The sequence below is a fragment of the Lepisosteus platostomus genome, chromosome 9 (assembly GCF_059453375.1).
Source record: "Lepisosteus platostomus isolate fLepPlt1 chromosome 9, fLepPlt1.hap1, whole genome shotgun sequence".
NCBI classification, from domain to species: domain Eukaryota; kingdom Metazoa; phylum Chordata; class Actinopteri; order Semionotiformes; family Lepisosteidae; genus Lepisosteus; species Lepisosteus platostomus.
Genome location: NC_142619.1, coordinates 6,563,213 through 6,577,081, shown reverse-complemented (window position 1 = coordinate 6,577,081; position 13,869 = coordinate 6,563,213). Strand labels below are relative to the sequence as shown.

General features: G+C 41.2%; 1 protein-coding gene across 2 annotated transcripts; it reads left to right on the top strand.

Annotated features, from left to right (window-relative positions):
- The first annotated feature begins 2,126 nt into the window (after positions 1–2,126).
- On the top strand, positions 2,127–13,081 carry kics2 (KICSTOR subunit 2). 2 transcript variants are annotated; one of them, XR_015941454.1, is made up of 4 exons: positions 2,127–2,733; positions 5,303–5,591; positions 11,497–12,517; positions 12,690–13,081. XR_015941454.1 is itself a non-coding variant. In XM_088646692.1 (3 exons), exons 1-3 carry the CDS (start codon positions 2,502–2,504, stop codon positions 12,311–12,313), a joined length of 1,338 nt encoding a protein of 445 aa, XP_088502818.1. In that variant the 5' UTR covers positions 2,127–2,501; the 3' UTR covers positions 12,314–13,081. The 2 variants fall into 2 exon arrangements, 1 of the variants encoding a protein (XP_088502818.1); XM_088646692.1 differs by having other exon boundaries at positions 11,497–13,081.
- Positions 13,082–13,869: the final 788 nt, after the last annotated feature.

The following is a 13,869-nucleotide window of genomic DNA, read 5'->3' as shown; positions in this document are numbered from 1 at the left end:
CAGGGCATAAGGTAAAACAACCACCTGAATTTGACACCAGTTCATCACCGGACACACATACACAGGGATAATTTAGAGACACTGTTTAACCTAGACAGTATGTCAGCAGGAACTGGGAACTTGTGTATCTGAAGAATATGACCCAGGTGTCAAGAGCTGTGAATCAACAGTACTAAACCAGTACTAAACCATGCCTCTGAGCCACAGTGCTATCCGCTTGAAGGAACTGATGAGTCATACAGTGCCTTGCGAAAGTATTCGGCCCCCTTGAACTTTTCAACCTTTTGCCACATTTCAGGCTTCAAACATAAAGATATAAATTTTTTATTTTATGTGAAGAATCACCAACAAGTGGGACACAATTGTGAAGTGGAACGAAATCTATTGGATTTTTGAAACTTTTTTAACTAATAAAAAAATGAAAAGTGGGGCGTGCAAAATTATTCGGCCCCTTTACTTTCAGTGCAGCAAACTCACTCCAGAAGTTCAGCGAGGATCTCTGAATGATCCAATGTTGTCCTAAATGACTGATGGTGATAAATAGAATCCACCTGTGTGTAATCAAGTCTCTGTATAAATGCACCTGCTCTGTGATAGTCTCAAGGTTCTGTTGAAAGCGCAGAGAGCATCATGAAGACCAAGGAACACACCAGGCAGGTCCGTAATACTGTTGTGGAGAAGTTTAAAGCCGGATTTGGATACAAAAAGATTTCCCAAGCTTCAAACATCCCAAGGAGCACTGTGCAAGCGATCATCTTGAAATGGAAGGAGTATCAGACCACTGCAAATCTACCAAGACCTGGCCGTCCCTCTAAACTTTCAGCTCAGACAAGGAGAAGACTGATCAGAGATGCAGCCAAGAGGCCCATGATCACTCTGGATGAACTGCAGAGAACTACAGCTGAGGTGGGAGAGTCTGTCCATAGGACAACAATCAGTCTTACACTGCACAAATCTGGCCTTTATGGAAGAGTGGCAAGAAGAAAGCCATTTCTCAAAGATATCCATAAAAAGTCTCGTCTAAAGTTTGCCACAAGCCACCTGGGAGACACCCCAAACATGTGGAAGAAGGTGCTCTGGTCAGATGAAACCAAAATCGAACTTTTTGGCCACAATGCAAAACGATATGTTTGGCGTAAAAGCAACACAGCTCATCACCCTCAACACACCATCCCCACTGTCAAACATGGTGGTGGCAGCATCATGGTTTGGGCCTGCTTTTCTTCAGCAGGGACAGGGAAGATGGTTAAAATTGAGGGGAAGATGGATGCAGCCAAATACAGGACCATTCTGGATGAAAACCTGTTGGAGTCTGCAAAAGACCTGAAACTGGGACGGAGATTTATCTTCCAACAAGACAATGATCCCAAACATACAGCAAAATCTACAAAGGAATGGTTCACAAATAAACGTATCCAGGTGTTTGAATGGCCAAGTCAAAGTCCAGACCTGAATCCAATCGAGAATCTGTGGAAAGAGCTGAAAACTGCTGTTCACAAACGCTCTCCATCCAACCTCACTGAGGCTTTTGCAAGGAAGAATGGTCAAGAATTTCAGTCTCTCGATGTGCAAAACTGATAGAGACATACCCCAAGCGACTTGCAGCTGTAATCGCAGCAAAAGGTGGCTCTACAAAGTATTAACGCAAGGGGGCCGAATAATTTTGCACGCCCCACTTTTCATTTTTTTATTAGTTAAAAAAGTTTCAAAAATCCAATAGATTTCGTTCCACTTCACAATTGTGTCCCACTTGTTGGTGATTCTTCACATAAAATAAAAAAATTTATATCTTTATGTTTGAAGCCTGAAATGTGGCAAAAGGTTGAAAAGTTCAAGGGGGCCGAATACTTTCGCAAGGCACTGTATATTGCCTATACAATAAATGTTTGATGCTAGATAAACTGCATACAGTCAAAAGCTATTAACTGTCTTAAGGATTTTGATTGTGAAGTCAAAACCTGATTTATTGCGAGGTTTCATCTGTTTGGAACTTGCAGTTACTGCTGTCTATACTATACCTTGAAGCAAGCTATTTTTACTACCGCATGATGGCAGGATAAGACTGCGCTCATAAAGAGGAAAGCCTAGCGTGCTGGTAATTCGGCAGTAAATCGCGTATGACCCTCTTCGGACTCCGTAGTGTTATTATTCCTCTTTCTGAACATGGAGTCTTTAAACTGGATGAGCTGTTTTATAGACCCAATTATTTATGTTTAGTGTAAATGCTAGGTAGCAGAGAGGTGAACCATGCTCAAGATTTAGACATTTCCGTCTGAATTAAGTGACGAAGAATATTATTTGCGCAGATTTCTGAAAAATATATCCCTTGCGATTGGACAGGAATGTTCCTGGCAAATGACAAGCAACGAAGATAACAATCTGTGATTTACGAAGCATTGCAATTAAGCAAATGTGTGCAATTCAGACTCGAGTGCTAAACGAGCTTTCTTTCATGTTTGTGAACTCCGTTTAAAGCGAGGCACCTAGACATACAGTTTATAATGAGTGAGATGTTGTCTCTGAGCCCCGTTCCGTTGGAGCAAGCCGTCCTGGAGACTTTCTTTTCCCAATTGGGGATCTTTTCCTTCGACAGGGCCAAAGACTATGTCGAGAAAGAGAAAGATGGCAGCAAGAGCGTCGGAGCTAGCTGGTCGTCTCTGTTGGCGGCACTGGCGCATCTGGCCGCCGCCGAGAAAGCCTATCACAACATGACCTTTCTGGGGCAGAAACTGGGTATGGAGTACCATGTATACTTGCTGAGTGTTACATTATTTTGTCCACCGATTGTACTAAGGAAATACTCTCCCACACCCTTTCAGTAGCTTTTCCAGTGAAGAACTGACCTTCTCCTTAAGCTTTGTCTAAAACAGGTTTCTTTGCATCAGCTGACGGTTGCTTGTTTCTCACATGACTTACTTTTCTTTAATGTAGTTTACATGTATTGTAATTATTGTTTTTTTTTTATTTTTCTGTACGTTCTGCCGTTAATTCTTTGTTAATTATATTTGCAGAGTCTTATCTTAAGCTGCAGTTATAGATCTTATTCTGAGCCTTTAAATGTGTGCCCGCAGTCTTTTGAAGTGCCCCGAGTGGTCCATTCAAGTTCAGGGTTTACATTGCTCAAGTTAAATCAAAGCTAATTGGATAATTGCTTACAAAACAACTTAAAAAATGAAAGGTAAACTTTCTGTGCTTCACTCGCTTTGCCTTTCACAGTGTTTTAGCCTCGGATAAGTTTTCAGTATTTGAACAGTTTGTGGATGTCTCTGAAGAAATAAAATGGCAAATGATTAAAAAAAATTACCTGACCTAATTTCATGCTCCCAAATATAGAAATCCTCTTTGAAAAGTGAATGCGGTGAAAGACTAAGGACTCTAAATTCAATAGAGTCCAGTAAACTCTGTTTATTGTTGTTAGTCTCTCTGGACAAACTTTGGGACTGTTTTTTTTTTAGTGGTACAGGGTGTCATCCATGTCTTCAGAAATGTGAGTACGTGTTTCACAAATCTTATTGTTGCAGCGTTGCCTGCACAGCAAGTTTATTGTTTAACATTGTAATTGGTGAACTTGCAGTAGGTAAGAAATTGTAATAAAGTACTGTGACAAAAATGGATATTTTATTTATGGTTCAAAGAAATGAATGCTTTGAATGCATTTAATAATTAAAGTAAATCATTTCCTTGTGTTAAAGTGAGCAGACAGAGCAATTTACAACCATGATCATTAGCTATTTGCGTACTTAGTGAACATGAAATTCTGCTGTGTGGCCTTGTCTTTAAAAGCTTTTCAGGAACAAAAAAACTTTAAAGACGTACAGTAAGTGCATTGAGTTTGTATTATTCTTTAAAAGTACTGATGGAGTGCCATGATGCTCTCTTTTATCTGTCAGGTTATTTTAGAAGAATTTTACCAATACTAGATGTTGCAGGAGGCTGTGCATTAGGGTTGAAGACTATTGTGTAAGTCACTAACCTCATTCTGGTCTTAAAAGGGCTCTCTTTAGGACTTTATTAGCCGATTCCAGCAGCTGTACATTTGATTGTCTCTGACATCCATCAGGAGAAAGATTTTAGTGGAGGGTGTTCAGCTCAACCTTTGCACCTCTCGTGTCTCCAATTCAGAACTATTCATACAGATGACACAGCTGGTACCTGTGAGGTCACTTTATTTAAAAGCAGATAACAGTGCACTGCGTGTAAAAAGCAAAGTTTGTGCTATTATTGTTATGAATAACTTATCTACAGTAAGTCCATCTTTGAAAATTGGGTTGTTATTATTCATAATTTAGGTGATTTGTTCAATGCATGGTTCATGGTTATGAATTAGCTCTTAAATAGTTCAGCAGTACAACATACCAAAGTCTGATACTACAATCAATCAGCATTACTTACCAAAACATTGCACAGCGCAGCTGATACAGGCTGTAAAAGTGTACTTTACAGGGATTATAGCAAAACAGTATCCAAAGAAACAGTTTAAACATCTCGACGAAGCACCAGAAGAGGGTGCATCTCTGATGTTTTTTGGCGTCATGTTCCACTACAGGGGTGCAAGGCAGGAGATGTTATTGGAACAATGTGGTACATATATTCTGAAAGCAGGAAGGTGGGGGATTGTGTCTTGTATCAAGGGTACTGGCGATGTAGGGGACTAAGAAAGATATGAGTTCCGAGAAAGGTACCTCAACCAAAATGAGAAAATGATCATATGGATTCCTGGGTTCACAAGCAATAATGACATCCAAGAATCAGAATGCTTATTGAATATTTCTAAAGTGTAATATCCCAATAAGTTTTGGGGTCACTTGTTTGGTTACAGCCCAACCGTTTGGCCATAGGATGAGGAGGTTCGCACCCTCATTCACAGAGAGCGGAGTTAAATGGGGCATCTGCAAAGGTGGAGATGGGGTGGAGGACAGATGCAGGATTTGAAAAAAGCTCAGGGAATTATGATGATTTAGAGGAGCTGGGCGAAGCGGTGGAGCGGTGACACTGTGGCTAAGGATCTGCGCCTGTGGCTGGAAGGTTGCTGGTTCAAATCCCGCAGCCGGCAGAGGAATCCTACTCCGTTGGGCCCCTGAGCAAGGCCCTTAACCCCAAGTGCTCCAGGGGTGCCGTATAAATGGCTGACCCTGTGCTCTGACCCCAGGCTCTCTCCCTGTCTGTGTGTCTGTGTCTCATGGAGAACAAGCTGGGGAATGTGAAAAGACAAATTCCTAATGCAAGAAATTGTATAAGGTTAATAAAGTGATGTTATACAGTAGTTGTCTGTCTTACCCCATTTAAAAACTTCCCCCGGCAGGTGGCCAGTCTTTTTTCAGCCGCAAGGACTCCATCAGAACCATCTACACCTCCCTACACAACGAACTGAAGAAGGTGGCAGCCACGGGCCGCAATGCAGTCGGGGGGACTGCCCCCTACCTGGAGGAGCTGCTGTCTCACCTGTCTGAGCAGCTCTGTTTTTTCATCCAAGCCCGGATGGAAATCGCCGACTTCTACGAGAAGATGTACTCCCTGAGCAGCCAGAAATCCATCAACTCGGACGAAGTGGTGAGCACGCTGGAGTCTGTGCTCCAGAAGTACAGTTCAAGGTGAGTTGCGCTCTGCGGGGGAAAAAATATATTGCCTGCGTCTGCACAGCTTAACTAGTTTCACATACTAGTAATGCTTGACTAATATAGTGCTTTTCTGGACACTCAACTCAAGGCGCTGTACAGGTGATGGGGACTCCCCTCCACCAGTGTGTAGTCCCCACTTGGGTGATGTGTCGACAGCCAAAATGCACCAGTACGCTTACCACACACCAGCTATCAGTGGGGAGGAGAACAGAGCGATGAAGCCAGTTCGTAAATGGGTATTATTAGGATTTTGGTAAAGGCGAGGGGGAAAGGCCGGGACACAGGGGTAAAACCCCTACTCTTTTAGAAAAATTTAGATTTTTAATGATCGCAGAGATTCAGGACCTAATTATAGGGGGGCATTAGGACCTACACAGACCACAGGGTGAGCATCCACTTGTCCCTCTTCCAGTAGCAATCTTAGCTTTCTCAGGAGGTCTCCTATCCCGGTACTGGCCAGGCTCACACCTGCTGAGCTTCAGTGGGTTACTAGTTGTGAGTTGCAGGGTGATATACTGTAGCTGCTGGCTATGACATGGTTGTGTTATGCAGTACACCTTTTCAATTTTTGTCATGAGACAAAGGAAGAGTTTTATATTATCCCTGCCTTTTCCTTTTGCTTATAAATACTGGTCCTGGGGTGACCTTTTCATGTCTGACGGCAGCCCCAAAAAAGACTTTAAACAGGAATTTTAAAAGCGAAATTAAAGGGTCTTCTATCATCTGTGACATACCTTTGCACAATCAAATGACAGTGTTGGGAAAAAGACAGCCTTGTGAATCACTCTGCACCAAACAGTATAGAACTTTGTGCCTAGCGGATATTAAATTGTATTAGACCACAGTTGTAGATTTTTCAATAAACTAATAACAAAGATAAAGTACAGCTTTGTGGTTCACCACATTTTTTTTTTTCAGCCAATAAAAAAAATCTGATATTTTCAGGAGTTCTGTGTTGGTAACCATCATATTTTTTTACTTTTACTTTTGAAAACTACAGTACTTAGTGTGGTAATATACACTCTCCCTAAGCAGAAACAGTAAAGTACACATTCCACTTTCTTTAAGGATAAGGAACCATATTTTGAAAACTGTTCATGTCAGTTATTTTTACCCCTGATGGGTAAAGGAGTTTATTATTACCATTTCTAGATACAGGCTACAGCACTCTTGTGAGCTACAGCCTACATGTCCCAAACTATTCAAGGTGGTGCCTGCTATAACATAAAATTTAATTTAGCATGTTATTGCCCCGTTATATTTCTTATGCATTATTGAACATAAGCGTGTCTTCATGTGTTTTTTCATGCAGAAGTTATTGAAATAGTGATTGCGATGTGGTGTCACAGTGGAAGTTGTTTCATTCAGAAATTGCACTTTGGGCTTGCTAAGCTTCGTGATTCAATCAGGGAATTCAATTTCCTCCATAATTCAATCTGGTGGAATGATTTCTCACTCCTCTACCTCATCTGCTGTGTAATGGGGCTGTTGGCATAGTCTAGCCACACAGGTAGGCACTGCTCTTCAGTGGTAGATGAAGTGAATTTACTGCCGTTTCCAGATTTTTAATTATATTGAAGTTACCAGGCCCTGAAGTGGTAGCCAAGTTGATCTGGTCACTTTGCTTTTCAAGCCAGTAAACAGGGTTTCTTGCTTGCCTGCCTGGTGAGCTCTGTATATATATATAAAAAATGTTTTAGAAACAGTTCCGTAAAATTGCAAAAAACCAAAATCCCTGTGCGAGTTTCACTTCACACGTTGATTCCCAGCTGGGAGCTGTGAAGTCTGTTTCTGAATCTGAAGTGTGGCCTAATTCCTGTGAACCCCACAGGTGAATCATTTTATATGTGCTTTGAGTGCTGTGCATGGCCTTAACAACTTGCTGCCAAAAAGTTAATCTACTCACCCTTGACATTATGGTTCCATGTGGTCATTTGTCATTACGCTTATGTGTTTCATATACTATTATATGTCATTTGTCTGAGCTTCTCTTTCTGTTTACAGCAATGACTGACAGATATGTGGCTTTCTGTGGACCTGTTGTAAGACAGTAATGATTTGTATGTTGTGGGGACAACACATGAACACCTGACGTGATTTTCAAACGGCATATCTGCAATTTTCCTTTCTTAGTTGTTTATGGTTTATATACAGTACTGTAAATGTTGACTTGTGTCAGGTTTTTGGTTGGGCTGCCCAGTTATTGAGCAAAATAGACCCACTACCCTTCCCCAGTGCACTGTTAAGTTCTGTTCCATATTAACTCCCTCTTTACTCATCTCCCAGTCTCCAGTAACAAGTTTCAGTTAACAAAATCCGCATGAGTATAACGCTTGAGTTTAGCCTGTGGTGACAGGAGGTAAAAACCCAGCATTATGAAAGTTTGCACAGAAAAGGGCAGTGCTGTCATTTAAAATGAACAAATATGCGGTGATGGCTGCACTTATTTAAAAATAAAACACTGCAGGTCGTGAAAGCTAAAGAGTAGTTTATTTTTGGGAAGGTTAAATGCTTAACTACCCTTTTTACTGTAATTTATACAGGTGGAAAACAGTGAAGTTACGTGGGTTTCAGTTTCTTCTCCTGTAGCTGTTATTTTCTAAAAAAAATATATATTTTGACCTTAAAAGTTCTAACCTAAATATCCCTCCAGGGTATTCATGCTGTTTAAAAAAAAAGTTTTAATAAAGCAAAAGTGCTCAAAAAATAATTACCCCAGAGATGAGAAATAATTACCTCAGAAACTTACACAGAGAATAGAGGAGGTCAGAATAAATATTGGGATCTTTACTACATATATAGCTGGATACATGGAAAGTAGTTAATTCTATTAAAAGCATACTTTTTTCACATTTAACTTTCTATGGCATTGAGGCATGGTGGTTAGTGCCGTTATCTCACAACTGGATTTGATATTGGCTTCATGATTCTGTCTGTGAGGAATTTGCATATTCTCTCCAAGCTTCTTGTGGGTTTTCTTCAGGATGTCCTGCTAAAAGAGACCTTGGTAGTCTTGATTCTACAGTTCTTAATTTTGCCAAAAACAATGAGCTGGTGTCCCCTTTATGGACAGACTTATCATACTCGCCAAGACCCCAAGTTGTGCCCTATGCTTTTGGAATGGGCATCAGTTTGGACAAATTGCTTTCTGATGATGGATGGATGAATGAACAGGCCTTCCTTCGTTTAACATTGTCCATCCATCCATTTTCTAACTGCTTCTTCCAATTCAGGGTCACAGGGGAGCCAGAGATTATACTGGTGAGCAACAGGCAGAAGGCAGGATACCCCTTGGACAGGATGCCCGTTGAACTCAAAGACAAATACAAATATTGTAATATAGAACAAAGTTCAATTTACTGGCTGTCACCTTGTTCTACTGCGATTCCTAAAACGTTCATATATATTTCAGGAACTGAAATAGTAATTTTTTTCTTCGTTTGTAGCTCCTGCTCTGTTCAAGAAGTACAGTATGGCACTTAAAGGCGAAGCACCTTCAATTGTTTCTGAAAGGAGACAGGGAAAAATAATGGTTTATTGGAAATTAAGCTGAATGGAGACTGCTATTTTGTGTGAGGAGGCAGGCCAAAATATGACATCAAAATGAACATAATGTTTTTAACAAATCTGAGTGCGTCCATAACTGGAATTCCTAAAGTGGAAACCACCAGTGGAGCTGCTTACTTTGCTGAATGGTGGCATCAGGAGCTTAAGATAAAAAGTCTACACACCCTTATTGAAATTGCAGTTTTTTTGTGATGTAAAGAAATCAAGATAAATCATGGTTATTTAATTTCAATTATTTTTCCTAATAAAAATCTATTTTTTTTTCTCTTGATTTTTGTTGATTGCAAGGTCACATTAAAGATGGAAAAATGTCTGACATTATTTATCTTGATTTCTGGCTTTACATCACAAAAACCTGCAATTTCAATAAGGGTGTGTAAACTTTTTGTATATTTTATTTGCAGAACTTCGAGAGTTAATAGGCTTGCTTTTGTAATGCCATTCTGTAAAGCAAGGTATACTGACTTTGACCTCTTCTGACTTCAGAAGAATGATAAATAGGCTAGTACAGTGTAGTTCTAGTAATGATGGGAACATTTTACTTTTTAAATTGAAAATAAGGTAAAATAATGAGCAACTTTTCATATTTGTACCCCAAACAGGACTTCAGGTATGCTTTCAAATTATTATTTTTAATAAAGAATTGAGAAGGTGGAACTACAGGCTTTGATCTCAAAATCCAATTCAATACATAATCCTTATTGTGGATTGAATTATTGTTAGGATTATGTTTGGGAATTCCTAGTATGATTAATCATCCAATACATAATACTACCAATACCACAAAGAACAGCAAGAAGCTGTGTACCTTGTTAACGGTTATTGAAAAGCTATCTTTGAAAATTGCTTCAATGTATTCTGTTTTATAACTGGTTGGACGTAGCTTATGGTCTGTCTTAAAGCATTTCTTGCCTTTCCCCACTATCTAAATGAATTCGTCAAATGAGGAAACATTTAGAGGAAATATATTTTCAATCCATCCATTGTCTAATGGCTTCATTCAGTTTAATATCGCAGGGAGTTGGAGGCTACTCTGAAAAACGGTAGACGCAAGGCCAGATACACCTGGGGCGGTATGCTTGTCTATCACCCACAGACCGTTACAGTATGCACAAATGATCAGCCCTGTTACCACTGAGAATTGTGTTTCACCAGTAAAACCTAATTTGGGTTGATAATGTTATACAGCAGCCTGCTCTATGGATGCAGTAAGTATATTCCATTAGACATCACTCAAACAACTGTTAGAGTTGAAGTGCAAGTGTTGCGCCTGGCTCATAGCCCAAGCCAAGACAGGGAGAGCATACAAACTCCACACAGACAGCACCCGAGGTTAGCAGGGCCCCAGCGCTACAAGGAGGCTATGCAGCCTTGCTAACCACTGTGCCACCATGCCACAGTGAAAAAGATACCGTGTTTTTTGTTCAAAAATAACCTTGCCTTTGGGAAGTTTTCTGTCCTTGTCCTTAAAGGCTGGAAATCTTAAATTACTCAAACACTGTATTTAAAAGGCAGTATCCTTTGTGTTTTAAAAAAATAAAAACAATTTAAAAAGTTCAAGTTACACCTATTATTAGGTGTATTAAGCTTCAACCAAAAGCTGTGGTGGAACAAAAACTAGCAGATATGTGGGTTATCAGGATTGAGAACCCCTGCCTTAAGTCTTGTTCGATAAAATACTTTGTAATTTCCTCTGTGATGTAACAATATCTGTTCTGGACAGGCGCATCAAGGTTAGAAAGCAGAACTGGATGATTGCGATGGCCTGCAGTAAAGAGTTAGAGAGACAGATGCTTGGGTTTGAAATGTGTGATGTACGGGGATTTTAATTAAGTTGTCAGTCAGTCTTGTACAAACTTTGCACACCCATTGAAAAAACCTATTTTAAAATAATTAGAGCATGTTACTCAGAGGCTTTATAAAAAGGCTAAAACTTTCCATGACCCACATGAGGCAAAGTTTTCTTGCCAGCCTACGGCATTTCCAACGACGATATGTAAAACCCAGTGCGGTGATTAGCTTTGCTGCCCTGGGTTCGTTTCTAGACCTGCGGTGCTACAGAATGTTCTCCCTGTGTTCGTGTGGGTTTCCTCCGAGAGCTCCGGTTTCCTCTCGGAGTCCAAAGACATGCTAGTAGGTTAACTGGCTTCTGGGAACATTGTGTGTCCGCAGCGGACTGGCTTCCTGTCCAGATATCCTTTTGCCTCTGGAGCCTGCAGCCCTAAATTGGATGAAGCAGCTAGAAAATGAATGAATGGATGGATGGAGGTGCTCTTGTAACTGCTTTCCCTTTTCCCACGTCATCCCACAGGTTCCACCACCCGATATTGAGCCCTCTGGAGAGCAGTTTCCAGGTGGAGGTGGACGTGCTGACCCAGCTGCTGAAGTGCCAGGCGGAGATCTCCGAGTGGAAGTTCCTGCCCTCCCTGCTCAACCTGCACTCGGCCCACTCCAAGCTGCAGAGCTGGGGCCTGGTCTTCGAAAAGCAGCGGGAGACCCGGAAGCACCTGTTCGGCGGGCAGGTGCAGAAGACCGTGCAGCCCCCCCACCTCTACCTGTGGCTCCTGAAGCTGAAAAACGGCCTGCTGGCCAAGTTCAGCTTCTACTTCCACGAGGCCCTGAGCCGCCAGACCACCCTGTCGGAGATGAAGGCGCTGACGGCCAAGACCAGCCCGGACTACTTCGGCAAGATCTCCGGCTTCATCCGCAAGTACGACGCCATCAACGTGTCGCTCATCTTTGACAACCGGGGCTCGGAGAGCTTCCAGGGCCATGGGTATCACCACCCACATTCGTACAGGGAAGCCCCCAAGGGTGTGGACCAGTACCCGGCCGTGGTGTCTCTGCCCAGCGACCGGCCCGTCACGCACTGGCCCAACGTCATTATGATCATGAGCAACCGAGCCACCGACCTGAACACGCTGGACAAGGTGGTGCATTTCTACGACGACAAGGTTCAGAGCACCTACTTCCTGACGCGGCCGGAGCCCCATTTCACCATTATCGTCATCTTCGACTCCAAAAAGTCTGAGAAAGACTCCCACTTAGTCTCCTTCCTGCAAGAGCTCTCTAGCTCCCTGAAGAACTCCAAACCCTTCGCAAGTTTAAAACCAGGGTCAAAGGGCTGACTTGCAATGGTGTCAGAGAACATGGCTGCTGTTGGTCCTGTGATGTGTTCTTTACACTTGGAAATAAGTTATGAGACCATTGCAGTTCCTATGAGCCTAATAGATTGCTCTTAATATCATTTTGATCTTTGACTTTGATTTTCCTGTCTCAGAACTCAGACGTTTCCTTAAGCTAACAAGCGTGACGATAGAGCTGATTTTCAGGTTCAAAATCACGTTTAGGGGATGGTGATGCATTGTAGAATGCGGTTTATTGTAAGAAAGCCAAATAAACTTCAAACTTTAAAAAGCAATGCAGGGTCATTTAGGGCTTTGGAACGCCACAGGAATTAGAAAACAATCCACAATCGCAGGTTGGGCTTAACCTTCAGAGAAGCTTCTGCACAGAGCAAGAGAGGAGATAAAGCCATCATTTGGTTTAAAGTATTTGGTTATTTCACTGAAGGATGATGACTGTGGAGGGTTGGTGACTGAAACAATAAGTATGTCGTAGACAGAGAACCAGTTTTCCAAAGAGACCTAGCAGAGTGCATTTATGCAATGTATGATCTTATTATTTGTTGATAATATGCAGCAAATCTTTTTCAGTGTCTTGTATCTCTTAGTAGAAGACTAATTGTGAATGCATTTCTTTCCCACACACATTTGCTTGTATATCTATATCAGACCAAGTCTCTTGTCTTTACTTCATTTTTTTGTATAGGGTTAATAGGCCTATGTACATTATACATTTGTAAAGTGTAAATTAAAATAAAGGTTACAAAATTACCTCCTTGCAACATTTTTAATTAGTTCAAAATCTGTTTTATGTGAGAATATAGCAGTGAAAGCAAAACACAAATCTAGTGCATTTTAAAAGTTTTATGTTTCACTTCAGTTAGCATTTAATAGTTTTAGATAAATCCATCCATTTTCTAACTATATTATCTAATACAGGATCATAGCTGTGCTAGGGCCCCATGCTGGCAAGTAGCAAGCACAAGACAGGATACATCCTGGATGGGATGCCAGTCCATCACAGGACAGACAAACACACACACACACCAAGGCTAGTTTTCCCAGAAGCCACTTATCCTACCAGTATGTCTTTGGTCTGTGGGAGGAAACCAGACCACCCAGAGGAAACCCATATGAACAGGAGGAGACCATACAAACTCCACACAGATAGAACCCCAGGAATTAAGCCCAGGGCCCCATTAAAAAGACTTATTTCAGACCAAGCCATTTAAGTTGTTTAGCACCTTATACAAGCTTGTAGATGGTGCCGTAGTTTAGCTTGTTTTCATTTTCATCTTGAATGGGGAAGGACATGAATAAAGAAAGAAATTATTTACAGTGTAAAAAATGACATTTTAATAGCTTGTTAAAGAAGCTTTAACTGGATCATAAATGGGATAAGCAGGATATTGATTTGTAAAAGGAAACACCTTTTTTAGCCAGTTTTAAAAGCTCATATACAGTATTTATCCTCATACCATTTGGAAAAATCCTTGATGAAAACCCATTTGCCTGAACCTGGAATAGAATGGGAGCAGTTGTCTGAAATTCACACAGCC

Bases quoted from the DNA above. Each gene is read 5' to 3' on its own strand.
- kics2 (XM_088646692.1), top strand. From the start codon at position 2,502: ATGAGTGAGATGTTGTCTCTGAGCCCCGTTCCGTTGGAGCAAGCCGTC. The intron at 2,734-5,302 runs GTATGGAGTACC...TTCCCCCGGCAG, and splicing joins CTTTCTGGGGCAGAAACTGG to GTGGCCAGTCTTTTTTCAGC. The intron at 5,592-11,496 runs GTGAGTTGCGCT...GTCATCCCACAG, and splicing joins CTCCAGAAGTACAGTTCAAG to GTTCCACCACCCGATATTGA.